The 27,470-nt window shown below is 67.9% G+C and overlaps 1 protein-coding gene across 7 annotated transcripts; it reads right to left on the reverse strand.

Moving 5' to 3' along the window:
- Positions 1-228: 228 nt before the first annotated feature.
- On the reverse strand, positions 229-25,621 carry RALGDS (ral guanine nucleotide dissociation stimulator). Of its 7 annotated transcripts, none has more exons than XM_056132856.1 (18): positions 11,522-11,777; positions 6,994-7,104; positions 6,362-6,555; positions 6,160-6,258; positions 5,872-6,065; positions 5,274-5,767; positions 4,753-4,968; positions 4,569-4,672; positions 4,304-4,388; positions 3,665-3,733; positions 3,387-3,473; positions 3,086-3,118; positions 2,863-2,984; positions 2,690-2,785; positions 2,388-2,589; positions 2,073-2,315; positions 1,412-1,526; positions 229-844 (listed from the first exon to the last, which is right to left on the reverse strand). In XM_056132856.1, exons 1-18 carry the CDS (start codon positions 11,726-11,728, stop codon positions 669-671), a joined length of 2,847 nt encoding a protein of 948 aa, XP_055988831.1. In that variant the 5' UTR covers positions 11,729-11,777; the 3' UTR covers positions 229-668. The 7 variants fall into 7 exon arrangements, with proteins under 7 accessions (XP_055988831.1, XP_055988834.1, XP_055988833.1 ...); XM_056132859.1 differs by having other exon boundaries at positions 6,160-6,219; positions 11,522-11,776; XM_056132858.1 differs by having other exon boundaries at positions 6,160-6,255; positions 11,522-11,776.
- Between the last annotated feature and the right edge of the window lie 1,849 nt (positions 25,622-27,470).

Consider the following 27,470-nt stretch of genomic DNA (forward strand, 5'->3'; position numbering starts at 1 on the left):
GAGGTGCCCAGCTGCAGCTCCTCTAATTGGTGTCTTGTTACTTTGTTTCCTCTTACTTTGTTTCCTCTGGGCCTGCTAGGGGCGGGAAAACGCCCCACGGCCCCATCTTTTGACTCATTTTTGGTGGTGCTGGGAGTCCCAGCCCCCCGGACAGGGCCAGGACCCCTTCTCCCCTATTTTACAGACTTTCATCTTGGCCGGGCCGCGGCCAACAGCAGCGCCAGGCTCTCGTAGAAACCGGGTTTTAATAGAATATTCAAGTCTAGCGTTCGCTATTTACAACAAATAAATATTGCCCCTCCCCCACTGGTAAACATTTTTCTTTTTGCCTTTTATACAAAGAGTCAGCGCCCGTCCAGCCCCACGCGCCCTCCTTCCCCAACGCCGGAGGCGCACGGTCTTGCAAGGCCTCCCAGGTCTCGGTCTCGGGAGGTTTCCGTGGTCTTCCCGTGGTCTCGGGGAGGACATGTGCTCCCGCAGCGGCCAGGCCGGAGTGGGCGCGGCTGCCCCGTGGCAGGATCTTTGGTGCAGGCGGCCTGGGCGGCCGGGGCGGGCCGTGGGCACAGCTGGCAGTGCCCGCCGGTTCCGGAGGGCGGAAGGCACCTACGGCAGGGTGGGCGTGGGTGGCCAGGTCGGCCCAGGGGCGTCAATCCCGGCGCGGCCCCGCCCTAGAAGATGCCCTTGGCCATCCGCAGCCCCTTCTGCTTGACGCGCGGGAGCGTGGAGCTGGCACCATGCCGCACCTTGGCGCCCTTGGCGCCCGGCCGCTTCCGCAGCACGAAGTCATAGTTGGCCGTGGAGTTCATGGCGTAGAACACATTGGCGTTGTCGGGGATCTTCAGCTCTGGGGGCGCAGGGGTGAGGGCAGGTCAGTGGCGAGTGCCTGGGACCCCTGCACCAGAGGCCGGCCCCTGACACCCACCTCCTCCCCGCAGCCTCGTCCTCCCCCAGCCAGGCCCTGGGACCCAGCACCCCTCATCTGGTCTGCTCCAGGGGGATTCAGCCTGCTTGTCCTTTAAAGGCAGGGGTCCCACCTGCCCTGCCCCCTTCACTGAGGACGTCTTAGGACAGAGCGTCTAGGGATCAGGGTGGTTTGTGTCTGGTGGAAGGACCCGGCAGTTGATCAACTGGCAAGAGGGAAAGGGAGGACCGAGCTAGGTGGCTGCCAGGTGCTCCTGGGGCCCTGTGCGGCAGGTGACTGTCACCCTCACGGCAGCCTCACCGACTCAGGACTCGCTGGCTTGGTCGTGTGGGGAGAGGAACCAGCGCTGAGGGCCCCTGCCTGGTGCCCGGCTGCTCTCTCTGCCCCTCTCGCAGCCTCTCTGCTGTGTCAGCTGCTAGTTTCGTGTCTGTGTCCCCAATTCTGACCTGGGACTTCCCTAGCCCTGGGTGTCCAGCAGCCCCCACTCACTTCTGTCCTCCGAAATGACCTGCACCAGCTCGTAGTCGTCGGGCTCCTCCTCATCCAGGTTGTGTTTGTCCATGGCCTTGCGGATGACGGCCGGAGCCTTGTCCTGGCTGGTCACCTATGGTGGGGGGAACAGACAGGCCATCAGCTCAAGGGTCCAGAGTCACCCCCGAGTGCAGCTCAGAGCCTTGGGCTGGGGCTGTGCCCTGACCCGGCACCTCCTGCCAGCTGGCCCCGAGCAGCACGTTCGACAGATCCCCCAGCCCTGGGTGGCGGAGGAGCTGGCTAGAGGCCTGGGGTCAGCAGTGCTGGTGGGGTCCTCTCGGGCCCGACATGACTGCACAGTGACCAGTGTACCGCACAGCGTGGGCGTGAGGAGGGGCACCTGGTGTGGCAGGCAGCACGTGTGGGGGGCCGGGCCTCCACCCCCAGAGCGGGCCAGATCCCAGTGGCACAGGCTCCGTTCCACTCAGCGTCTGGTCTGGCCACTCACCTCCACGGCCACCAGCCAGGGGCCCCACGTGCAGTGCCCCCCGCCCCAGATGCCCTTCCCCACCCTGGGCTGCAGGCTCCCTCTCTCCAGATCCTGCCCCCGGCCTGTTTCAGGGCCAGCGGCTCTGTGCTGCCCCCCATGCCACACGTCCGCCCGCCCACCACGGCTCACCAGGAGGCTCTTGTACATGTTGCCGTTGTCCACGTCCAGGCTGACCCGGATGATGCAGTGGTCGCCCACCTGCTGGTTATAGAGTGGCAGTGCAGAGGTGGAGCCGCAGATCCCCGACATGGACCGCTTGTGGCAGCGCGTGGAGGCCACGGGAGTGGTGGAGGCCGAGGAGGAGGAGGCGCTGCTTGAGGCGGAGCTGATGCCGGATGTCTCCGGGGACGATTGGGAGGCCACCTCCCAGAACTGCAGGAGGACAGTGTCAGCGGCCGCGGGCCGGGCGGGGGCCAGGGAGCAGGGCGCAGGGCCGGGCCGCACCTTCTTCTCCTGCGCGTCGGGGGACTCAGGCACGAAGCTCAGGTTGATCTCCTCCACGTCGGAGCTGGAGGAGCCGGCCGAGTGCACGCTCAGCGCGTCTGCCAGGTCCCCGCTGCCCAGGGAGGGCCCGCACCGCAGCTGGTCACACGACTTGGAGTGGGAGCTGCCGCCCGTGCTCGGCTCGGCACTGGGGGCCTGGCGGCTGAGGGAGGCGGGGGGTGAGCTGGGCGCCCCCCACCCTGGCCCACACCCCCCCACCGAGAGGCACCCCAGAGGCTGCAGGCACCCCAGCCCACACTCACTCGCTCCAGCGCTTCACGATGGCTGTGCTCTTCTTCACCTTGAGCGTGCTGCTGGCCAGCTCTGACGGGGGCTCCAGCTCACACGAGAGGTTGTAGCTGGGGGCGGGAGGCGGGCCGGCCGTGAGCCCCTGGGTCCCGCTGGGCGCCCCACCCGAGCCGGCGACCGCCCTCACCTCTCGGTCTCACTGAGCCGCTCCACGGCCCGGAACCAGGTGGCGAAGGCCTCCTCGGGCTCGATGCTGTAGTTGTTACAGGCCGACTGCAGCAGCTTGATCTGCGCGATCACCTCGAACTCCTGCGGGGACGCGGAGACTGCGGCCCTTTCTCGCCCTCCCCGGCCCCCCACCCAGCGGGGAAGGCTGCCCGGGCCCCGCCGCTCCCCGCGGGGCTGCTCACCTTCCTCCTCTTCTCGAAGTTGATGAGTCTGCCCTGCAAGGAGAGGCACCTTCAGCACGCTGCCTCACCCGCCACACCCCACCCCTGCAGCTGCACTGCCGCGCGCGGACACCAGGGGGCAGGGCCTTCCCACCACCCTCCAAGGGCCACAGATCCTGGCCCGGCGTGGGGGACATCTGATGGCAAAGGGTCGGGGAGGGACATGCCCTGTGTGGCCCAACTTGGGGGTGGCTCTGGCCGCAGCAGTCGTGTGTTCACTGCTGAGCTGGGCCCCCAGCCCATCCCCCTGCCACTCACTCACATAGAGGTAGTCCTTCATGGCCGTGTCCAGCATCACCAGGTCTGTGAGGAAGGTGCCCAGGTAGGGGACAGTGCCCTGGATGGTGCCCTGTGAGGCCGGGCGCGGCAGGTAAGCAGGCCAGGGCCCCTGGGTCCCCGGCCCCGCCATGGACCCTCCTTGCCCACTCAGCCCCCCAGGCTGCTCCTGGCACCTCCCTGAGCGCATGGTCCCCAGCAGCCCCTCACCCTGGAGCCTGCCCCCAGCCCGGGCTGCTCCGAAGGCACGGCGGGCATGCTTACCGTCTCCTTCGGGCGCTTCTGAGCTCTCTTGGGGTTCATTTCCAGAGTGGCGAACTTGGAGGTGCCCTCCTGCCGGGGTGCAGAGTGTGCTCAGCAGGGCACCTCCCCACGGCACCCGGGGGCTACTCTGGCCTGCCTCAGCTGTCTCCCCACTTATGGGCGGTGTTTGGGCCACACCTGGGTCTTTTCAGAGCTTGATCCTGGCTCTGTGCTCAGGGGACACCCCTGGAGGGGCCTGGGGGATCTGCATGGTCAGCACATAATCCCTGCCCTGCCTCCCCGGGTCCATTTCCCTACCTGCAAAGCGAGGCTGTAGCCGGCACAAGCAGTAAAGAAGGGGGGAGTCGGGGAGGGACGGGGACCCTGGGGTGCCACTGAGCCCCATTAAAGCTTCCCCTCCCCATGAGCCCCAGAGCATGGCCCTTGCTCAGAGCTCGACTGTGTGCCGCCTGGGCAAACATGTCCTTATTCTTAAGGAAGCATCTGGAAGGCGCCACCAGCACCCAACAGCCCACGGGGCACCAGTCACGGACGGGCGGTCCCAGGTCCCAGCAGCAGGGCCCTCCCAGGGAGCCCGGACAGGAAGGCGGGGGCTGAGTCTCATGGGGCCCCATGAACCACCATCACTGCCGCCCCCACCTTGATGAGCAGCTCTCTGCTCAGGGAGTAGTTGTTCTCATCCGAGAAGATCTCCGACAGCTTCTGGAACACTCGCAGGCTCTCCCTGTGGGAGGGAAGGGGCAGGAGGTTAGGATGGGTCCAGGTGTGCAAACGGGGCTCCCTGGGGCAGGGCGGGGCGAGCCCGCAGCCCTATGCCCGCCTCAGAGCAGTTTTGCGGACAATGTGGATGGCGAGTGCGGCTGGAGAGACACGGAAGCAGCACGGGCGCCCGGTGGCGGCTCACCGGGGAACTTCTTCCCACGTCTTTTTCAGGCGGTGGATGGCGTTGCTCTGCAGGGCAGACAGGATGGCGTAGAGTGATGAGAAGTTCTTGAGGGCTCGGCACTCCTAGGGGGGAAGGGGGCGGTGAGTCGGGAGACTCCAGGCACAGACCCCGATGGGAGAGACGGGGGTCCTCCGGGGCCTACCTTGGCCACCTCGATCCAGTGCTCCAGCACCCGCGCCCGGTCGCGGGCCGACACACTTCGGGCCCCCAGGCAGGTGGTGATGACGCAGTTGGCCACGCTGTTGAACTGGGCCACGGTGGCGCGCACGGTGGGTGCCAGGTGCTCCTTGCCCTTCTTGTCCCGCTGCGACCAAATGGAGCCCAGGCAGTGGTACGGGACCACCTTCTTGAACAGCTCCTGGGGAGGACTGTGGTCAGTGGGCACCGGGGAGCAGAGGACGAGGAGGAGCCCGTGAGAGTCCCCAGTTCACTCCTGCACACAGGCTGGGGCCACACACAGAAGGGGTCTCAGGGCCCCACCTGGCACCGTGGGCACATCTGAGGCGGGTCACTCCCACGCAGCGGGGCCCGGCCGGCTGCATCTCTGGGCACAGCCCCTCCGCTGAGTGCATTGGGGTGCGGGGGGGGGGACCCTTCCCGGTGAGGACAGAAATGCGAGGACCGGGGCCTGGCAGCAGGGCCGGTGCTAGGCTGGCCACTCACCGCGTCCATCAGCGTGAACTGCTCGGCCACCAGGTCCGCAGGGAAGGCCAGGATGTGCGGCCTGTCTGGCAGCCCATCCTCGGCAGCCGCGGGTGGGGGCCAGGGGGGCTCAGGCGCCGCACAGGCCTCCAGCTCCAGAGTCTGCAGCAAGGCGGCCTCCAGTTCCGTGGCCGGTGGTGTGGGGGCTGGCGCAGCTGTCTCGAGTTCCGGAGCAGGGCTGGGCGTGGGGGCCGGCACTGCGGCCTCCTCGGGCTCCGGGCTGGGTGCTCGGGCTGGTGACGGGAGGATTTCTGGCTCGGGACTAGGTGCTCGGGCTGGTTTAGGCGCTGCCTTGACCTCCAGAGCCCAGATGGACTCAGGCCCCGGAGCTGGACCCTGGGTGGACTCAAGCTCCGGAACTGGACCCGGCACCTGGGTGGACTCAAGCTCCGGAGCTGGGGCAGGCCTGGGAGCCGGGGCTGGCGGGAGCTCTGGAGCGGGTTTCACAGCTGGCGCTGGGAGACAAGAACACCGCCGCTGAAGGCGCTGAAGGCTGGTCCCTGCAAGTCAGGAAGCATCCAGAACCTTCCCAGGAAGGTGCCTCCCCCGAGGGCCTCACCCCCAGGCTCCAAGTCCGTGAGCTCCGCGTGCTCCAGCTGGGCCAGGAGGAGGTGGGCGCGCCGCTCCAGGTCCGAGCCGGGCATGTTGAGCTGGACATAGGCCACCAGCTGCTTGAGGCAGGGGAAGTCGGGCGGCTGGCAGAAGTCCTCCGAGTACTGGTCCAGCCAGGTGCCCAGGATGGAGGAGATGGTACTGGGGGTGGACGGCACTGTCAGGTAGGGCGGAGCACGGGGATCCCCTGCCCTTGCCAGAGAGGCCCCGTCCCCCAGGCCCGGTGCCCACTCACTTCTTGAGCTGGTCCTGAGGGCCGCCGTCCCGGCCGGAGTAAGGCAGGATGCATCCATATCTAGAGGGGGCCGTGAGGACGTCACAGGTGCGGTACCTGCTGGGGGCCGCGCGTTACCGGCGGGAAGGGGGCGCCTGATGACCCTGGTCCACCCGGGCCCCTCCCTCCCTCCTCCGTCGAGGCACGGGGCGGAGGGACTCACCTTTTGAAGAGCAGGTCAAGGACCCGCTGGGTGGTGGTGAAGGTGCGGTAGGTGCAGAGGAAGATGGTGACGTAGGAGAGGTCCCGGCCCTGGAAGGCGGGCACCAGGTGCTCCACCAGCTTCTCCAGCGTGCCCGCCTTCACCGTGCGCACCTTGCACGTCTCCAGCAGGCTGAGTGCGGACTCATTCTCACACTGCGGGTGGGGGGGCATGCCACATGTCAGCTGCAGCCTCCGGGCTCCGGGGGTCGGGGGGGATGCACAAGGGGGGGGGCCCGCCTCTCATGTTTGGTGGGGCGCCTGAGTCTGGCAGAATGGCCTGTGCTAGAACGAGGGGGGTGGGGGAGGATAGGGCCTGCAAGTGGACACAGAGAAGCATCCCACAGCGGCAAAAAGCTGGACGGCCACGGTCAGCGCCCTGCCTTCTGGAATATTCCATCCAAGTCAGGCTGCTTCTCCTCTGACACGTGGGGCTACCAGAGGGCGCCAGAGACCGGACAGAAACACACTGCAGGGCAGGGCCGGAGGGGGCAGAGGGCAAACACTGATGACCTGGCCTGACCCCTGCAGAACCCCGAGTGTTCGGTCATGGGGAGGGGCTGCAGCTGCCCTGGAGCCCGCCCCTGCACTTACCCCCAGCCAGCGCTGGCCCCGGGGGGTGCTGTGGTGCGCCTGGACCCTGCGGAGGGAGATGGAGTAGATGACCCCGTTCACCAGCTCCTCGCTGATCTCCTGCGTCGAACCCTGCCGAGACAGCGCGGGGTGGGCGGGCTCAGGGCCTGCCGCTGGGCCCTGGGCACGGGCCCCTGTGGGGCAGCCCCTCCCCCCCGGCGTGGTGGGAACGGAACAGCCCCCCAGCGCATTTGGTGAGCACTTGATGGGGCCACACTGGGGCCACCACGGCTGCTGGATTTGGGGGTTTGGGAAGGACTTGACTCCCCAGATTTGGTCTGGGAAGGAGTGGAGCGATAGCACAGCGGTAGGGCGTTTGTCTAGAGCGCAGCCAGCCTGGCCGAGCCGGGTTCGATTCCTCCGCCCCCCTTGGAGAGCCCGGCAAGATAACATGTTTGTCTATCTGGGGCTGTACCCAGGCATGCTCAGGGCTTCCTCCTATCCAGGGATCGAACTCGGGCCCACTGTGTGCAAAGCCAATGCCCTCCCTGCTGTACTATGGCCCTGGGCCCACGGGGTCCATCATTGGGCACACACAGCCGGTCGCGCCCGTGCCCTGTGAGTCCCCTGCCCTCCCCGCTCAGTACATCCTGGTGCCATGCAGGCAGCCAAGGGCTTCCCCATGCCTGCATCCACCACAGCATGTGTAGAACAGAGCCAGGGCCAGCGGGGGCCGGCGAGCCTGCCCCCCGGCTCAGGCAGAAAGGCCGTTCCCTGTCCTGGGGCCGAGCCCCCTCCTTCTGGTCTGCAGGTGCCGGGAGGGGTCCAAGGAAGGGCTGGGGGGACACCAGGGTCACCCGGCGAGTGGTCAGTGCAGGGCAGGAAGGGCTCGGGAAAGCCCCGGGACCAAGCACTGGGGCTCAGCTGGACCCCCAGATGTCAGCACCCCGGGACGTGACGCAGGGCCCGGATGTCCCTGCGTCTCTCTGCCTCCAGCTCCGGGAAGGAAGGTGTCCTCGGGCAGCCAACTTCCTCTGTCCCCACCCCGGGCTTCCCCCGCAGGACGGCCACGGAAATCCCTGCGCTGACCCCGCACTGCCTGAGCAGCTGCCAACGGGGTTCTCGGAAACGGGGGGGGGGGAGGCACAGTCCCCACAGGAGGGGCATCCTCCCCTCCAACAGAGGCCATCTCCTCCCCCGGCCTCGTGGCGACTGTCCAGCCCCCAGTTTGCCCGTGTCCTGGGTCCGGAGGGGCCCAAAGAGGTCACCTCGGGGCATCACAGCTGCGGCTGCCAGCTGCAAGCCAGACCCGGGTGAACGCCTGTCCGTATCACCCCGATGGCTTGGAGGCCCCAAGCAGGATCCGCCGCCCCCAAGAAGCCCAGCCCCCAACTGTTTCTCAACAGCGCTCCCGCACAGGGGGCCTCACATTATGCCCACCTGAAAAGCGGCTCTGCATCGTGAGAGCAAGAGAGAGACAGAGACAGAGAGACACACAGAGACAGAGAGAGAGAGACACATACATAAAGACACACAGAGACAGAGAGACATACACAGAGACAGAGAGACACAGACACACACACACAGAGACAGAGACAGACACACAGAAACCGAGAGAGACAAAGAAAGAGATAGAAACACAGAGAGACACACAGAAAGACAGAGACAGAGAGACACACAGAGACCGAGAGAAACAAAGAAAGAGACAGAGACAGACACAGAGACGGAGAGAGAGACAGAGACACACACACACACACACACACACAGATACAGAGAGAGGGAGTAGGAGCAGGCCTCTCGCAGCCAGCAGCTGGCCGGCCCGCCTGGCCGTCATGTGATCCCCAGCCCTGCCCCCACCCCCAAGGGGCCCCTTCTGCCAGCCAGGCGTGGGGGGGAGGGCGGGAGGCCACGAGCCGCACAGGCTGGAAGGGGGGCAGTGAGCACCCGTGGCACAGATGGGGGCTCGCTCCTCTTGAACTCAGGCCGGAGGTCTGGTGCCGCCACCCGCCAGGGGTGCCCCCAGCACCCCGGGACGCTGAGTCCTGCCCGCAACCCCACCGCGTGGATGCTCGTAGCTACTTGGGTCACGGCAGCCTGGTCCGGGCCCATGGCCCAGCTCCCCGGGCAGAAGGGGCTCTCGGGAGACGGAGGCCTGAGTCCCCCGGGAGTTGCAGGGGGAGCCCCCGCGCCCCCCTCGGGCAGGGATGGGTGATGAGCTGAGGCCCGGGGGTCTCCCCTCACCCCCCAAGAACTGGGGGTCCCGGGCAGGCCTCAGGCTAGCCTCGGGAGCACCGCAGGGGCTGGGGGCCAGACTGAGTCCTGCAGCCCGGCGGGGGGACCCTGCCAGCGAGGCCCAGCCAAGTCCCAGCCCATCTGGATGGAGCCAAGCACTGCCCCTTCACGCGAGAGCACGCAGGGATGCAGCCGGCACGGGGGGCACATCGGACCCCACGAGCCACGGCCCAGGGTGGCAGCTGGAGTTTAGGGTGTGGGGGGCAGCCCGAGCTGAGCCCAGCGGAGGAAGAGGGGTGAGGGTGGGAGGGCCCCACGCCCCTCCTGTTCCTGACCGCCAGCCCGCGTGGGAACCCCGGCCACAGCGTTAGAAGCCCCTGCAGATACCCCCAACGCCCACCCTGACACCTCACCACGCCCTTGGCCACACCCAGCCGGCACAGCCCAGGGCGAGGTCGGGTCATGGGCAGGCAGGGGCCGCCCCAGGCCAGGTCACTCACTCCAGGCCCTGGAGGAATCGCCTCAAGGCCCCCCCAGGGGAGCCAGGGCTGGACAGGGAAGGTTCCACTGCAGGGCACTGCCCCCCAGGGCTGAGCACGCTTTCTGTTTTGAGGGGGGCTGGGCCGTACCCAGCGGTGCTGAGGGTGGGAGTGGGCCTCCTGCCTGCGAAGTCCCAGCCCGGCGGCCAGCACCAGCCCTGGGCCACGGGACAGCAGGGCCCGCTGGGTGCCCAGGGTGGCGTGGGCACACCTCTGCGGTTCCCAGGGAAGCAGACGCGGTCACCAAGGCAAGCCGGTGGCCTGACCCGAACTCCCTGGACAGGCCCTGGGCCCTCCTTCACTGCCCAGGGCAGGCAGGGATGAGGTCAGAGCCACTCTAAGTGCTCTGGGGTTCGCCCTGGCAGCCCCATCGCTGGGTGGGGGAGGGGGGTCTGCACCATGGCAGAGCGAGGCTGGGGACCTCGGGGGATGGGGCCAGCAGTGCTGGGGTAGCTGGACTCGCTTGGAGTCCCCCTGGGGCCACCAGGCTTTGGTCCAGCCCGGCCCTCACCACCTGCTCCTGCACCCGGAACAGCCCAGCAGGCTGGCACATCCCCGGGGACGCAAGGGGGGTGGGGGCCCAGTCAGTCAGGCCTCCTGCTCTGGGGGCAGTGGGCAGCAGCCACTCCTGACTCCACGGGCCAGTGTGGGATGCCTGCGGTGTGCAAGCCCGGCCGCCCCCGACCCCATGAGGGGCAGTGACCGCCTGGTAGATACAGGCTGCCCAGCTTCCTGGGCCGCAGGACAGGTGCACAGGGCTCGGCGGGGCACTCCCACCCTGACCCCGGGCTCTCTGAGCTAGTCCCCTAGTGAGAACTTGGGGTTCAGAAGCAACAGGCCCATCGGGCCAGCACAGGCCGGCTTGGCACCCCCACGCAGAGCACGGCCAGATGTGCAAGGCCATGTGGACACGGCGACGGGGACTCGGGCCGGGGAGGGCCGTCCCTGGGGCTTTCCAGAGTGGACAGGGACCCTGAGGGAGGCCGGACCAGCCCTGGCACGAGGCAGTGACCAGGAAACCAGCCCGGGAGGGGGGGTGTGCTGGGCAGGGACAGGGACTTCCCCGCCCCCTCTGGGCCCTGCTAAATGGTCATTGTGTTGGTTTCCTGCCGCGGCTCCTCTCCTGCCAGGACCCCGCTTTCCTGGCAAGCCCTGACGCTTCCCCTTCGCCCCCAGCAGCGGCCACGGGCGAGGGGACGGGGGCACAGGACTCGGGGGCCTGGTCTGCCTCTCCGGGCGCTCGGGATGCAGATGGGAAGAGAGGGAGGAAGAGCGGGAGCCAGGAAGCTGCCCCGCTCCAGGCCGGCCCTCCCTGCACACAAAGCCGGGCGGCTGCCAGGCTAATGGAAGGCAGATGAGCGCGGCCCGGCTCCCCCTCCCGCCGGGGGTCCCGCGCGCGGCCGGGAGCACGGCGGGGAGCACGACGCCGGCTCCCCGCCCAGCTCTGGGGCGGCCCCAGGCTGCGGACCCCGAACCTGTCGGGGCACGAAGCCCCCTCGGCCCCGGCTGGGCACCTGGGCTGTGACAGAGCAGCCAGGGCCCCGGAGACGGGGAGGAGCCCCCAGGGGACCCGGCTCCCGAGCACCGGAGGCGCGAGAACTTTCCTGAGCGCGGGTGCCGCGCAGGGGAGGGGCCCCGACCTGCACCCGCCCCTCCGTCTCCCCGTCCGTCCGTCCGGGCAGTGACCCCACAAGCCCCGGCACCGCAGCGCCCCTGGGCCCCCGGCCCCCCGCCCGGCCCGTGCATCCTGGATCTGGGCGCGCAGGTGTCCCGCTCACCTGCGTCCCGTCGGGCTCGCCCCCCTCGAGGCGCGGCAGGTCGGGGTCCAGCTGCGTGAAGCTGTGCAGCACCACGGGGCAGCTGTCGGGGACGCCCACCTCCAGGCGCACGGCGTCCCACACGCTGCGGCTCCGCCGCGAGCCCGGAAACAGCGGCTCGGCGCCGCCCGCAGGCCCGGCCGCCTCGGCCCACATGCGCTGCACCATGGGCGGCTCGCGGCGCTGCGGGCGGCCGGGCCGCGGGAGCCGGGGCGGCGCGGGCGGCGGCGGCCAGCGCGGCTCGGCGCGGCCGACACTCTGCGCCCGCGGCCGGGCCCCGCCGAGTCAGCGCGGGGGCGGGGGCGGGGCTGGGCCGAGCGGGGCGGGGGCGGGGCCCGGGGCGGGGCCTCCCAGGGCCGGGGGCGGGGCCCCGAGGCCGGGCACAGGCCGGGGGCGGGGCCTCCGCTGGGCGGGGCCGGGTGCCGAAGGGCGTGGCCCGGTCCCGGCCAGCCCACAGCTGTCACTGCAGGCGCCCGCGCAGGGTGGGAGCCAGTGCCGCAGGGTGCGGAGTCTGTGCGAATGGCCGCGGTTCCTCCAGCCACCCACGAATTCTACTGGCGCCCCTCCAGCCCTCTGTGGGCTCTATCTCGGCCCTAGGGATGGGCCCTCGGGTGGCCCCAGGGGGACTCCCCCACCCAGAGACAGCGTGAAAGAAAGAACAGTGGGGGAAGGGGTCTGGGGTGGTCCTGACCGAGATGAGGCTGCTGCGAAGGAAGGCGACAGCCTCGGTTTCCCCGTCAGGGAGGGCAGGGCTGGACAGCACGTCCTGTCAGTAGGCCTCAGAGAGCCGTGGACAACGGGGCGCCAGCCAGCTCACCCTTGTAGGTGCCCACCTCAGCACCCATCCTTGCCTCTGAGCACCAGCAAAGCCTGCAAAGATGGTGGGGAGTTCCTGGGGCTCCAGAGACTTCCTGCCCTTTCACCCTCCAGCCCTGACCTTGGTGAATCCCCCCAAGGAAGCTAACCATCAGAGGTGTGGCCGTGGGATTCCATGCATGCCTCTAGCACCCACCACCCAACCAAACCACTCCAGCCCGGCCCAGGGTCACCTCTGGCGGACCCCAGCGGCGAGCGGGGGCGGGGTAACAGCACCCCGATGCAGAATGGGGGGACCGCAGTCACTTGCACGTTAGCTCAGAGGCACCTGCTCCCCAAGGTGACTGTTCCTTCTGGACAGCGCTTAGGTCGTTTCCTCTTTCCCTTGGAATTTTCTGATGTTTCTAAAATATTTTTATAGCCATGCAAATGTCATAAATGCTGGAGTGGTCTGTTTGTTTGTTTGTTTGAATCCAAAGATGGGTAGATTAGCTTAGGTAGAGACCCAAGGAGCCTGTTTCTGGCCTGGCTGCCAGGTGGGGAGGGCCTAGCTCCTGGAGGTGCCAGCCAAGGGGTGGCCTGCAGCTCCCCGGCTGGAGGTCTCCCCTTTATCTCTCGCAGGGAGCGGCCAGCGCCCATTTTATTGCCTGGAAGCAGGCCCAGAGGCCAAGTGACTCAGAGGGCAGAGGGGAGGGAATTCAAGGTCACTTCTGGCCTGTCCTTGAGGTGTTGGGGTGGGGGTGGGGGGCAGCGAAACTGCAAAGTGCTGGGGGGGCTCGTCTGCAATCACCCCAGCAGCCTCTCATCTGACCGCTGCCCCACGGAGGATGCAGGGGGGTCTCCCTCCCAATCAGGACCCCCTCTGCCACCTTCTCCCCCAGGGGCTCCCCTTGTAACGTGCCACTCGCTACCCCTGCTCTGCTGACACGTGTGTGTGCATCCAACCCCTAGGGAGGCCCTGTCTCCACGGCGGGGTCCCCCTGCTCACTGGCGTCATGAGAGAGCAAAGGGGTGCGCTCAGGCAGCCCCCTGCTCTGCTCACGGCCCCAATCTCGCCTCCTTCTGGGTCTCCCCAGGCTGGGGGTCAGTCCGTCCCAGGGCAGGGCCAGCATGGAGGCCTCCCTGACGGTGGCTGCAGGGTCCCCCCACCAAGGGCTCTCCCCACAACCCCCGTGAGCCAGGAGACCGCGGTGGGCAAGTGCCAGGCTCGGGGTCTGTCGGGCACCAACCAGCGGGCCCTGAACAGAGACACTGGGGCATGGGGGATGAGGGGGAGCGACCGTGAGATGTCAGAGCACCTCACGACAAAGGGACTAGACTGGGATCCACGCAGGGCGACTTTGAACACAGATCCACTGAGGGGGCGGGAAAGGCGCTCAGAGGGCCCCTTGAGACCCACCTGAATGGCCCCTGAACACAAAGCTGCGCGCTCCTGGGTGTGGCCGAAGACCAAACCCAGCAAAAAAGCCAGAAGTCATGGGCCCAGGGGTCCGTGGCGCCCCTCGGTCTGAGTGTTAGCCCCGGCACAGCACAGGGAGGCGGGGCGGGCCCTGGAGCACTCAGCGCAAGCATCCCCACCACTCTCTGTCCCTCGATGCCCCAGGCCTCGGGAGGGCCCACGAGCTTCAGGACCCATGCCAGGGTCACGCGGTGGGGGGCCCACGGGCTCTTCCGCGCTAAGGGAGGCCGGGCAGGGGGACAGCCTGGAGCTACAGGGCACCCCCCTCTGGGCTCTGCAGGAAGCGGGACTCCCAGACTGCCCCGCCCAGCCCCACTGGGGGGTCACCAGCAGCTCCCAGCCTCCAGCACAGGAAGCCGACTGTAGGCTGCGGGCCGACCTCAGGCCGAGAGCCAGGCCAGATCCAGCCCACACGCGTGTTTGGCTTGGCTGGAAACGTGTTTTCAAAGCTGGGAGCCAACAATGAAAGGTCAGGTGGTTTCATTGGAAAATTCGTGCTTCCGGCTTCCCCTGTGACACGGGCTCACCTGCTCATCGGAGTGTCCCAGGTACGGGGCCACGGAGGGCTGTCCCCTCCCACCAGGCCCTGACAGCACCCTTTTCTTTTCTTTTTTTTTCCATTTTGGGGCCACAACCCGTGGAGTGCTGAGAGCTCACTCCTGCTGGTGCTCAGGGGACCCTATGGGGTGCCGGGGTTGAACCCGGCCAGCCAAGAGCAAGGGAAGCGCCCTCCCCGCGGGACTATCTCTCTGGTCCCAGCCCTCTGCTGGGGAAAAGGATGCTCAGGACCAATCTCGGGGCTTTTCCTGCCTTCCACCTTCCAGCCAACTTAGGACACAGTACCCAGAGGGCCTGGGTCCAACACACATATACACACGCACACACGCACACACACACGCACAAACATACACACACTCTCACACACACACTTAAACATACACTCATACACTCACACACAGGCATATTCACATACACACACTCATACATATACATACATACACTCATACTCACATACAAACATACTTACACCCACAGACTCATATACACTGATACACTCACACACACATGCTCACACATTCATACACACATATGCACACATGTACACTCATACGCACTCTCACATATGCACACTGACATATCCACACATGCGCACAGATATACACACATACACAGTCACACATACACACACTCACACACTCATCTCTGCCCTCCGTCTGAAAACCAACCCGTCACCCCCAGCCTCACACGGCCACTGCCCCCCACTCCTGTGGCCCAGGCTCTCCCCACCCCCCACAGGCCCAACTGGGCAGGACACAGCACAGACTGGGGCCAAATCCCAGGAAACGGGGCTTGAGCGGGGCGGGGAGAGTTCTGGGGGGTCTGCCGGGCACAGCCCCTCAGAGTGGGGTGGGCCCACAGCACCGCCCAGGGGCCCCCAGGCCAGACCTCTCAGCCTTGCCAGGCCCAGGAGAATGCCAGGACTCCCTGGCCCAGTACCCCACGACAGGGACCCCCGGCCCGGCACCCCCCAACTGGGACCCATGGCTTGGTTCTTCCCTCAACTAGTACCCGCAGCTCAGTACCCCTTGATTGGGACCCCTGGCCCGGCACCCATGACTGGGACCCCTGGCTTACTATTCCCCACTGACTGGGACCTGCGGCTCGGCACACACAACCCGACTGGGACCCTCAGCTCAGCCCCCCTCCGATGGGACCCCTGGCTCGCTTCCCCAGCTCGGCCCACACCATGGCGCCCCTATCACACTGGCCCGGGCTGTGGCGCAAGTCCTTGGCCACTCCTGCGGGCGGGTGCGGTCGTCCAGTGTCTGTCTCTGTCTGTCTGTCTGTGCAAGCTGGGGAAGCCCTCTGTGGGCGGTGAGTGCACACCTTGTCAGCAGGTGACTCACGGGGAGCTCCAGGAACCTCCAGTCCCCCGCCTGGGCTGGGGTGGAGCCGGGGTTCAGGAGGGACGTGTGGGTCACGCCTTGGGAATCCGGGCAGCGTGGTCATGGCGACTCACAGTGGGACCAGGGGCTGGCTGGGCCAGACACACCCCAGCAGGGCCCCTGCTCTGCCCCTCGGGACGTCAGGACAGAGCCACCAAGTGACCAACATCCCTGTTCCGGGATGCTGGCCCCCCCGCCACCAAGTGCACCCCATGCATGGAGAGAAAACGGGTGACAGGCAGCCGGTGGCACAGCCGGCGGGGAGAGTGGCCGTGATGGCTGGGACAGGGATGGGGCAGCGCGGGCACACGGGCGGGGGAGCAGCCCTGACCTGGAGCCCCACGGCCCCCCTGGGAGCCCACGGATCTGAAAAAGGGGGACAGAATAGACAAATAGAGCAGAAGAGGGGCCCGCTGCCCAGGGGCCCCAGGGGCAGAGCACACAGCCACACAGGGAGCCCTCGCTAACCAGAAACCGGGACAGAGCCATAGCGCAGCCCCCCGACCCCCGTGGGGAGTCCGCGTGGACGGAGCCATGACCCCCAGCCCCTCCGACCCCCGTGGGGAGTCCATGTGGACGAAGCCGTGAGCACGGCCCACAGCCCATCGCCTGCTGCTGCCGTGGGTCAGCCGGCATCACAGCCCGGAGCGGCTGCTGAGCCAGCCAAACTCCCCCAACCAGTTCCCACAGGGGCGAGTGGAGAGGCCGGGACACTCCTCCCCAAGGCCCCGGGCGCCCCGGGACCAGGACCAGGACCGGCAGGCTTCCCGGCAGAGGCGCTCACTCTTCCCGCAGACTCACCTCGGGGGCTGGGGCCGGCAGCAGCGGGGGCCGGCGGGGGGGCGCACGGCGGGCACTGGCCCAGCGCCGGGCGGTCACGACCACGGACACGCAGGTGAGGGACAGCCAGGCCCTGCGCTCCCGGGGCCCCGCGGGTCGGGCACCCCGGGCCATGGCAGGTGGCACCCCGGCGCGCGGGAGGCCCTGGGCTGGTCTGCCCGTGTGTGTCCCTCTGGGCCGCGGGAGCCGGGGCCCCGAGTGCCAAGGCCTGGTGTCACCTGCATGGCTGTCATACCTGCCGCTCTGACGGGCAGCCCAAGAATTCCCGCTCGTCCCCGGCCACGATGTGGGGCGTGCTCTGTCGTGCGGGGACACGGGCCCGGGTGCAGCCTGGTGGCCATTCCCTGCCCCAGGCCCCTCACCAGGGCCAGGAAACCGGGACGAAACAGGACCTGGCCCGTGGGGAGGGACAGCCCGCTTACTCCCAGCCACCGTTTCATTCCAGAACCTTCCCTGCCCCCAACCCTCATTTCACAGGTGATGCCCCACTGTCCCCTAGAGCACAGTCAGGCAGACACTGTCTGGCCTCAAGCCCCCCCACCCCCACGTCATCAGGAAGTGATGGAGACCCCCACACATCCCACTGAACCCAGAAACGGGGGCACCCACTTGCTCTCTGTCTCGCTGCGGCCCACAAGCCCAGGACTGAGGCGGGGATGCCCCTTACCTTCCTGGGGCCCGGCTGGGCTACGGGCTGGGCACGCGGGCTTGGCAGCAGCTGGACAGGGACTCTGGTGCTGGCCAGCAGGCACATGGGGTCCCCGGGTCTGCAGGGTTGACAGGGCGCCCAGACGCCCGCCCGTCTCTACCCAAGCACTTCACATCCTCTTCCGGTGGCTTGGTGGGTGTGGGGCGGGGGGGGGGAGGGGGCGGCACCGTGCCAGGAGGAGGAAGCTTAGTTCCCGCGACCACAGCTTCTGCCTCGGGGGGAGGGTCCGGGAGCTTCCCCCACTCGCTCCCCAGGGACCTCTGTGTCAGCGGCACCCAGGAAGGAAGAGACAAGCGGGTTCCCAGTGGACCATGGCAGTGGCCAACCCGCCCCGAGGCCACCCCCCAGGGCTGTCCCGTCTCCCCGGGCCCCACAATCCCCCCGGCCTCTGGAGGGGCACTGGGCCATCTGGGGTGCCAGGTGCTGCCCCCAGAGGGGGTGCAGAGGGGACGCAGAGGGCGGTGGGCACGTGCCCCCCCTGTGGCTCGGCCTGGCCTGGGGGCCCAGGACTAGCTGCTCCTTTTTACGGGGGAGGGAGGTGTGGTCCCCAAGTGGCTCAGAGACCAGGCCAGCCTGTGTGGGCACAGGGCTCGGTGCTGGCGGGGAGCACTGCGGGGCTCGGACCCGGGGCCTTGCACACGCCCGCTCTCCCACCCCCTGAGCATCTCTCCCTGAGTCCAGCGGGGCTGCTCAGAGGACCCGAGTCCCAGGGGAGGCGGTGAGGACCAGCTGTGCCCAGAAACGTGGGCAGCCTTTGGACAGGCGCCGGCCTGAGGGTGGGCAGGGAGGGGCCACTGGGTGTGGAGCCCCCCCACTGCAGGGACCCAGCCAGGACCCCCAGGTCCTGCCCACCCCGCCCGAATCTCCACGCAGGTGCCAGGTGCTCTGGGGGCGGTCTGGGGGGAGTAGCCGTGTTTACAAACACAGGAGCCGTGCGGCTGTCGCTAGGGCCGTGACTCAGCCGCGCCACTGTTTACTCGCAGACATCCTGCCCAGGAAACAGGCGGGGACCTCGCACCCGCTTTCCTTCAGCCCGAGCTGGGTGGTGAGGGCACCCCAGCTGCCCCCACTCTGGTTTCCGGGAACCCGAGGCTCCAGGCAGAAGCTGACGGCTCCTTTGGTTCGTTCCCCCCAGTCCCGGAGCTGGGGGAGGGTGGTTCCTGTGACCTCTGACCTCTGACCTCCAACCCCCACCCTGCCTCCTTCTCTGATGATTCCCCCAGGGAGTAGCCCCTTGGCTGGTTTCCTAGGCAAAGGTCCCCCGGGAACAGAATCTGCTGGACACCCCACAGCCCAGCCCAGCTCAGGCCTCTTGGCTGGGAAACAGAACCAGGAAGTGAGAAGTCCCGGGAGGAGCCCTGTGGCGGAAATGCAGAAATGTGGGCAGTCCAGGCCCAGAGAGGGCAAACTACTTGCCCAAGGCTGCACAGCACAGGCGAGCCAAAGCCAGGCCCACCTCCAGCCCTGCCTGGCCCCAGGGCAGCCTGCAGGCAAGCTCAGGGGCGTGGGAGGTATCTGTCCCATCTGGGGACCACCTCTGGGTCCCTGCAGCTGGGGCGCTGATGTGGGCGTGACTCCACGTGGTGGCTGGGACGCGGGGCGCGGGGCTCCTGTGAGCTTTGGTGGGACCCCTGTACTAGGAGGGGCCTCGCAGTGACTCACCTTTCCCGTCCGGGGGAACCTGGGGACCCCGGGGTAGTGCCGGCCCAGCAGCGGCCCAGGAGAGGGACGGCTGGGCTCTGCCCCCCGTCCTGGGGCATGACCTGGCAGATGCTGTCCTGGGCAGGGTCTCTGCTGACCGCCCGCCCATCACCTGCCAGAAGCTGGTCCTGTCCAGCCGCTCCTGCTGGCCTGTGCCCATGGGCCTGGCAGTGCCAGAGCACCAGGAGCAGAGGCTGCCCCCCCCATGGAGCCAAGTGCAGCGGGAGCGAGCGCAGCCCCCAGTGGGGCCTAGGCATGGGTGGCCAAGACGTCACCCCTGAGCAGCCCAGGACCCCCTGGGGACCCTCCTCCCAGCCCTCCTCAGGCCAAGACCACACCAAGGGCCCTGCCAGGAAGGACGTGCGCCCCTCACTCCTGTGCCTGCACGGGCAACCCGGCCCACCAGGACACGCATGCAGGCGCCAGGCCCAGCCCGAGGGTCGGTCACACCCCGGGAGCACAGAGGAGCCTCTGGTCTGGGGTGGGTGGGCCAGCCCACGGCCACAGATGCCCAGCGGCCATGCCACACACACAGGCACTCAGACACGGGCAGAGGCAGGCACACACGCATACGTACACACACGCATGTGGGCTCCCAAGTGAGACAATGATAGACACATACATGCAGTGGGCACACATACATGTAGAAATGCACTGAGAACACACACGTAAGGCACCGTGTGGACATATATGCACACACGTGTAGACACCACTACAAGGCATACAGGCACATGTGTAAGCATACACAATGCCACGGACACACATGTAAGTACACATGCGTGAGAACACGCCACGTAAGCATGACATATAGACATGTCACAGGTCCACACAGAGCAGGTGGCACCTCCCGTCCACCTGGGCGGTACAATCGGGGACACTTCCTGCTTGTTTACAGCGGCTCTGCGGGGACAGGGTGTGGGCGACTCACTTTTCAGGGAAAGGGACAGTCAAACCCACTTAGCTGTGGGTTAAGCGGGCAGGGGGTGGGAGACTCGTCCCTCTTCCTGGAATGGGAGGATGGCGGTGGGGGGCTGGCCAAGGAGGCACGGAGGTGGCCCCGGCACCTGAGAGCTGCTCTCAGCACAGCAGGTGAAGAGACCCGCCAGCCTCACAGCTGCTGGCCTGAAGAGGGCACCAGGAAGACTTCCTGGAAAGAGGCAGCCTGGTGGGGGAAGGAGCTGCGGGAAGGGCACAACTAGGCCAGGCAGGCGAGGTGGGGGGGAGCAGGGCGCTCACGCCTCTTTCCTAGAAGTGGGGTGAGGGAGTTCCCGGGGCCAGAGGACACCCCAGCCTGGGGTGCCCTCCTTCCCAAACCCCCACCATGGTCTGGGCACAGTCTGCCCGGGGTAGGGCGGCCAGTCCTGGCCCCTCGTCAGGCCCGCTGAGGCCACAGTAAGCCCTGTGTCCAGCAGTGCCCAGCGCCCGGGACTTCGGGGCCAGAGGCACGGGGACAAACGGGCCCTTGTGGAGTGCAGAGCGCCGGCCGTGCCAGGGACACTGCGTGCTCGGTGCCACCACCCGCCTGTGCCCACCGCGGGGTCTTGGCTGGGAAGCCAGCTGCCCTTTCAGAGGGCACCTCCGGACTTGGCCTGGCCCCCCACACGCTCCTGGGCTCGGCTGGCTGCCGGGAGGCGGTGGGCAGGCGCCCTGGTTCCCACAGCTCTGTGCCCACCAGTGGCCGCTGCCCTCTCTGCCAATGCCACCTGGACTCACACACACACACACGCACACACACACTCACACTCACACACACACACACACACACACAGTGCCTCCCCGCATGCGTTTCCTTCCACCACGGTGGGGGCGCGGAGCGGAACCTCCCCCAAGGGACCCCCACCTGGAAGCGGACAGAACAATGGGACCCACCGCGCTCCAAGCCCTGGGCACCCCCACCCCACAGCGGCCCTCCACCCTGCACACGGCCTCGAGCCCATCATGTGCAAGCCCCACCCCACACAGACCCCCACCCACACTTGAGCCCCCTCCACTCATCATCCCCCACCCACACACAGGCCTCCACCCCCGCATCCCCCAGGACACATCCCCTGGCCCGCCACCTAGCCACGCCCCCGCCTGACCCCAGCCCAGGAGGACACTCCCCAAAGCTCCTTGCAAGCGCGCGGGAGGGCGGGCAGAGGCGGCCCGTGGGCCGGAGGAGCCCTGGACACGGCAGGTGGGGAGCTCCAGGCGCCGCGTGTCTGAACGGGGCAGGTAGCTGTGGGCCTCCCACACCCGCATTCCCAGCAGCTGGCGGCCCGAGGGCATCCCCGGGGCCTCAGTCTCAGGGAGTGGTCCCATTGGGCAGCCACGCCAGCTCCCACAGGTGGGACCCCAGCATGGGGCGCAAGAAGCTGCAGCTCCCGCCCCGACCTCCAGCAAGCCAGGCCCAGCCCGGGGGCGCGGGTGGAGGGGGTCGGCCGGCCCACCGGGCAGGGCAGATGCAGGGCGGATTCCCACCACCCAGGTGGCCCCGAGGCAGCGTGGGGGCGGGGTTATGCTCAGACCCCGCCCACTGGGCGGGGCTTCCGGGCCTGCGGCCACTCACGGGCCAGAACAGGCTGGTCCCGCCGAGCAGAGGCGGGGTGCAGCCCAGGCTGAGGGTGGGGGGCTCTCCCACACCCCGGTTTCCCCTGGCCTGCGGGTCATTTCCCACACCCGCATTCTCCTGGGCATTGGGGTCCCCTGTCTGGCCTGCCGCGGGGATGGGGGCCCATAGCTAACTGCCCCGGTCAGCAACTGCCTAAGCTCCCCCGTCCCCAGAAGGATCTAGAGTCCCCTCTGCCCCCCAACCCAGACAGGCCCAGCTCAAGGCAGCACGGGAGGTGTGAGCCTGGTGAAGGTCCGCAGGGAGTGACCACCCACAGCCCATCGAGCTGGTCCCCAGGCCCTTCAGGGGCCATCTGCACCCCCCACCCCTTGTGCGGCTGGACGCCCCCACCTGGGTCCTGCCTGGTGGGGGTGGAGGGCACAGCCCACAGACGGCTGGAACCTGCAGGGCCAGCCGGATGGGCCCCAGCATGGTGTGAACATCAGGTGTGGCCAGACACTGAAGTTCATCCCCTAGGCAGTGGCCATGGCCGCTCACCCCCTGATCCTGAGGTGAAGCCACCAAGAGGATGTGGCTGTCGGTGCCCCCGAGGGGGATGTATGCCCCGAGCAGGGGACACACAGGCAGGGCAGAGGGCCACAGGCGGGATACCAAGGACGTGGAGTCTGAGGTCACCCCAGGAGGGGGCCCCCTCGCCCCCGGGGCTCCTGGCAGCGGGGGCACCCACAGGTGCCTGCCCAGCCACACTCTGCTGGCACTGAAAGGCCCCACCCAGGGTGCCCTGTGCCTCCTGGCTCTGGGCCAGGGCCAACTGCCACTGGGCGCCCAGGAGGGAGGCACCGTTGCTGAGGGCAGCCCAAGGCAGGAGCCTGACCACAGCGCCGGGCAGGGGTGGGAGGGTATGAAGGGGCTGCTGAGGCCACCCCCCACCCCTAATCCAGAGTGAGCCCGGCCACGAGGGTCACACACAGACCTGGGAAAGCCCCCACTCGCGCCTGCCCGCAGGCGAGTATTTTGGGGACCTGTGGTTGCCAGGCAACGTGTCAGGTTGCCATGGGAACCCTCCCTTCTGCGGGGCTTTTTAGGGGGACTTGGTTACTTCCACCTCCTGCCCTCACCTCGGCTGGGAGGAGTCCTGGGGCCCAGCCCCTCGCCCCCTGTGCAGAGCCCCCCCACGCGGGGACCCCAGAACAGGCCGTTCGGCGCTCCAGGCTGTGATTAGCGGGGCGCGTCAGTTCTGTTTACGTCTGCGCCCCTAACCACACCTGGCTCCAGCCTGCCCGGCCCTGCCCGGAGGCCCGTGCCCGGCCCCTCCACTCACAGGCGCCCCGACGCTCACACAGGAGCACGGAGTCCGGGCAGAGGGGGACGCGTCCCTGACTCACAGCCCCTGCTCTGGAGCCGGGCCCTGCAGGTACCCCTGCACCCCCTCACTCTGCATTCTCCTGTGGGAATTCTCCTCTGCCCAGCATTGCGTCCCCCATGGCGCGAGACTCAGTGCCCCCCACCCCATGCGTCTCCGACCGCCCCCGGCCCGTCCTATCCCCTCCCCCCAGCCCGGCCACCCTCGTTCCACCTGCCGGGGTCCGTAGGAGTACAGGGAAAGCCAGACCAGTGGGCGGCTGACGATGCCCACCATGTCTGCCAGGCAATCCCACCCGGACCCTGGGCCCTGCTTTGCGAGATGCCCTTGGTGGGAACACACCACCAGGCCACAGCGCCCCCTGCTGTTCCGACCCCGCCTCCCCCAGGGTCAGCTTTGGAAGCAGCCTGGAGCCAGTCCCCTGGCAGAGGGAGGTCCTGCCCCCCCCACCCCCCCCCCAGAGAACAAGTCCCTGTTGTGCTGAATGCCCAGCTGGTGGGACTGTCCCAGCAGCCCAGAAGAACCCAGTGAACCCAGCCCAGTGAACCTCCCTGGCTGGGAGTACCCTCCATCTTGGCCCCCAGAGCCCCAGGGTCCCAGGCAGTGAAGGAGACTGGGGGTGCCAAGCAGAGACACACCTCCTTCAGGAGCACCCTTCAACGCCCGCCCTGCCCTCTGCTCGAGCTCTGGGCACACACCCCGAGTGTCCAGCTGTTGGGGTGGGCACCCAGGAGCATGCTGTTGGCCTGTACAGGGCCTTGAGGCGGGAGGGGACCGCGGGGAGCTGGTGGCCACAGGGCGACCGTTCAGGGGCGCTCACGTCCTCAGCCCCTGCCTTGGCAGGGTCTCGTCATTGGGTCACACTCCTCCCTGACCAGACCCTGTGCTTCCGGGCACCCTCCTGGCCCTGGGCACTGCTCCAGCATCTTCGGCCTAGAGACGCCGTCGGGTATGGAGGAGCTGACACAGGGAGAGGTGCTGGGCACACGGTCCTGGGTCCAGGAGGGTCTGGCACTACCCTTCCCTTTCTTCCTGCTGAGTACACCCCTTCCTGCCCCCCAGCCTGCCTGTGGGTCTCCCCCACAGGTAATGCCCCCCATCTTCCTGGGACACCTCTGGGGCACAGATGTCACCCTGGTGGTCTGGGAGGGACACCCCGGGCCGGGCCTCCCACAGCACCTGCTCATCATCAGCTCTGCTCTTTTCCTCCTGGGGGGGTCCCGGCCTCTGTCCCCCCTTCTCTAAGGTCACGTGCTCGGGGAAGGCCCAGGCGGGTCCTACCCACCCATGTCAGCGCAGGTGTGTGTGGGGGGCGGCCACAGAGCCTAAGGAACAGAGAATCTCTGTGGACTGGGAGCCAGAGGATGCAGGGGGATGTGGATGGAGGGGTTGGGGGTGGGGGTCCCAGGGTGAGCCCCGGCCACTTCCGGCTGCAGGTGCGCCAAGACGCGGGCTCAGCGGGTGCAGCCCGCCCCCTGGCGGTCAGCCCCTGCACTGCAGCCACCCGCAGGAAACCAGAAAACAAAACACACCCCTTTGTTTGGGGGTAGTCAAGGCAGCGGCTCCCCGGGGCGCGGGAGGGCAGAGAGGCAGAGCCTGCAGGCGGCGGGCCAGGGGCCTCCAGATCCGCCCGCCCCCGGCGCCCTCCCGTGCCCGGGCCCCGATCAGGGCAAGGCCCCCCTTTGCAAACGAGGTCTGCACAGCTCCCACCGGCGTGCTCCCGGCTCTGCTCCCGAGGAGCGGCCCCGGGGGTGGGGGGCTGCCGCCTCCTGCAGTCCCCGTCCCGCCGCCGGGCACCCGCGGCCTCTGCCGAGGGGCACCAGAGCCAGGAGCATCTCCAAGGACGGCCCCCAGCCCCGCAGGCTCTTCCTGGCACCGGTGTCCGGCTCCCCCCACCTCCCCCAGGCTAGAGATCCCCTGGGGACGCGCCGCCTGTGCCCCCTGATGTATGGGGAGTCGGGGGCACGTCCCGTTTGCAGGTGGCCAGAGTGGGGGACGCAGAACCCCGGAGTCTGTCCTTCCCAGGCTGCCTGGGGGTGGCCCTGGAACTTTGGGGCCCCTGACACTCCCCCTGGCACCTCCTGCTCCCCGGCTGTGGGCTCCGGCGCCTCCTTTCTTCCCGCCCGTCCCCGTGTCAGCGCCCTCTGACCCTCCCACCTGTGAACTCGGCGGAGTAGCTGTGGGCACCCACGGGAGCGGCCGGGTGCAGCCCGAGGGGCCGGGGCTTCCCGGGACCTCAGAGAGGCTCCTCTCGCAGGGAAGGGGCTGGGCCCAGCGCCCCGGGTCCCGGGGGCGGGTCCCGGCTCTCCGGCCTCAGTTTCCCCCTTGCACCAGGCGAGCAAGAGCAGAACTGCGTACGGGGACCGTGAGCACGGCCGCGCTGCCGGGACCTGCCCGCGGCGTGGGTCGTGCGGTGGTCGCTGCCGGCGGCGCGGGCTGGGCGGGCACTCACCTGGCAATCTACCATCATCCTCAGCCCTGGCAGCGCATCGCCGGCCTCAGGGCGGGGCCCGGGGCTCGCTGAGGCCGTTGGCCTCGGGCCGCGCGCGGCGCAGGGGGGCGCCGGGCGGCGGGGCTCATGGCGTGGCCTCCCGTCCCCGCCGGGCCCGCGGCTCCGTCGCCCGCGCCGCTCCCATTGTCTGCGCCGCGCCGCGCTGCCGGCCGCTCGGGCCCCGCGTCTCGGTGCAGCCCGGGCTCCCGGGCTCCGGCCCGGGGGCGGGGACAGCGGCGGCCCCGCCCCGCCGCGGCAGGCCCCGCCCTCCCCGCGCAAAGGCCCCGCCCCTCGCAAAGGCCCCTCCTCTCACAAAGGCCCAGCTCCTCCTCGAGCTAAGGCCCCACCCCTCCAGGCCCCGCCCTCCCCGCGCAAAGGTTCCGCCCCGCCGCGGCAGGCCCCGCCCTCCCCGCGCAAAGGCCCCGCCCCTCGCAAAGGCCCCTCCTCTCACAAAGGCCCAGCTCCTCCTCGAGCTAAGGCCCCACCCCTCCAGGCCCCGCCCTCCCCGCGCAAAGGTTCCGCCCCGCCGCGCCAGGCCCCGCCCCCTTTACAAAGGCCCCGCCCTTCAAGGATCCGCCCCCTCCGCCTGGATGGGCTATAGGCCCCCCCGCACACACGAGCCACGTCCCACCCACACCGCGCGCCCTTAGGTGAGAGGCCGGGCTGGGGTCGCGCTCAAGGACTGTCCTCCCGCTGTCCTCCCGCTGGCGGCCTCGGGGTAGGGGTGTCCCCCAGTCCAGCAGGCCTGTGCATCCACGTGAGCCTGAGCCAGCACACACCGTCGTGTCCCCTGTCCCCGACGCCTGCTTTGCTTCCAGGCCTTCAGTGTTCCCAGGCGGTCCCCTGGGTGTAGGCAAGGGGGTCCGTGAAGATCTGGGGATGCTGCAATCTCAAATATACATACACCGAGCAGCCACCTGAGAGGCATCTCGGGCGGGCCATGGCTGTGTCAGGCCTGGGGGGGCAGGGGAGAGAGGCAGGGCCAGCCCCACCCCCCTCCCACCCCACCCCTCTGTGCCTTTCACTGGGGACAGTCTTCCCTGCGCCTGGTGTTAGAGGGTCAGTTCTTAGCCTTACTCTACCCTGAGTATCCATGTCCAGCTGTGGACTTTCTCGTCCTGTGCTTGGGACCCATAGTCCCACAGCCTCCCGGGGGTCAGGGTTGTGGAACCCCACATCCCATCAGGAGGCAGAGGTCCTGGCCAGCAAGCTTGCGGTTCCCAGACAGTGGCAGGCACGGCACCGGAGCCCGAGGAGGGGGCTTCTGAGCTGCCCTGGACAGCACTAGGGGCTGAGGTTCCAGAAGCACCTTTCCCGTCCCCAGCAAGTGCTTGTACGATGCAGTCCCCTCATGAAGCCTGGTGCCCCAGTTTTTGAGGAGGGGCCGTGGCAGAGTCTGCCTTGCCCGTAGGGGCTGGACATGCTACCAAGGGTCCAGCCGAGCTGCCACACAGGAGGCCCCTGGCCAGGATCTCCTTTGCTCTGCCTCCCCGATGGACCAAACCAGGGCTCTCACGCATCTCCGCCTCAAAAGTCATGCCACACATCCATGCTGTGGGGGCCTCCTGGGGTTTGGGGACCACTTGAAACCTGGTCAGACACTGTTGGCATGCACCTGCGTGGGACTGGCCGATGAAAGAGATAGGACAGAGATAGGCCGGAGAGTAAGGGACCCGAGGGGGAGGTCCCTTACTTATGAATGGTGAAGAGGCATACATCAAGGAGGGCTGCCTGGAAGAGGTGGTCTGGCATGAGTTCCCAGGAACTGTTTGGGTAATAGAACAGAAAGCCTGATTTTTGGGGTGGGGGGCATAAACCGAAGCTGCTGGACCAGGCCCTGCAGCTGATCAATGGAGTTGGACTGGGACTGGTGGGAAGTGACCAGGAGCTCACAGGAGGCTGTTTTAGGGGCCATCCTCGCAGACATTGCCCAGCTATACAGCTCTTTTGGCTCCGCCCACAGTGCTCAGGTCTCACTCCTAGCTCTGCACTCAGTGGTCGCTCCTGATGGAGCTTGGGACCCTGAGGGATGCC

The sequence above is a fragment of the Sorex fumeus genome, unplaced genomic scaffold (genome assembly GCF_029834395.1).
Source record: "Sorex fumeus unplaced genomic scaffold, SorFum_2.1 ptg000095l, whole genome shotgun sequence".
Classification (NCBI taxonomy): Eukaryota; Metazoa; Chordata; class Mammalia; order Eulipotyphla; family Soricidae; genus Sorex; species Sorex fumeus.

What these genes read in the sequence shown, in the direction of transcription:
- RALGDS (XM_056132853.1), bottom strand. Translation starts at nt 11,728, where the DNA reads ATGGTGCAGCGCATGTGGGCCGAGGCGGCCGGGCCTGCGGGCGGCGCC. An exon ending in ATCGTGAAGCGCTGGAGCGA is followed by an intron (nt 2,590 to 2,689) that starts GTGAGTGTGGGC and finishes CGCCTCCCTCAG; the next exon opens with CCGCCAGGCCCCCAGTGCCG. An exon ending in ACATGTACAAGAGCCTCCTG is followed by an intron (nt 1,527 to 2,072) that starts GTGAGCCGTGGT and finishes CCCCCACCATAG; the next exon opens with GTGACCAGCCAGGACAAGGC.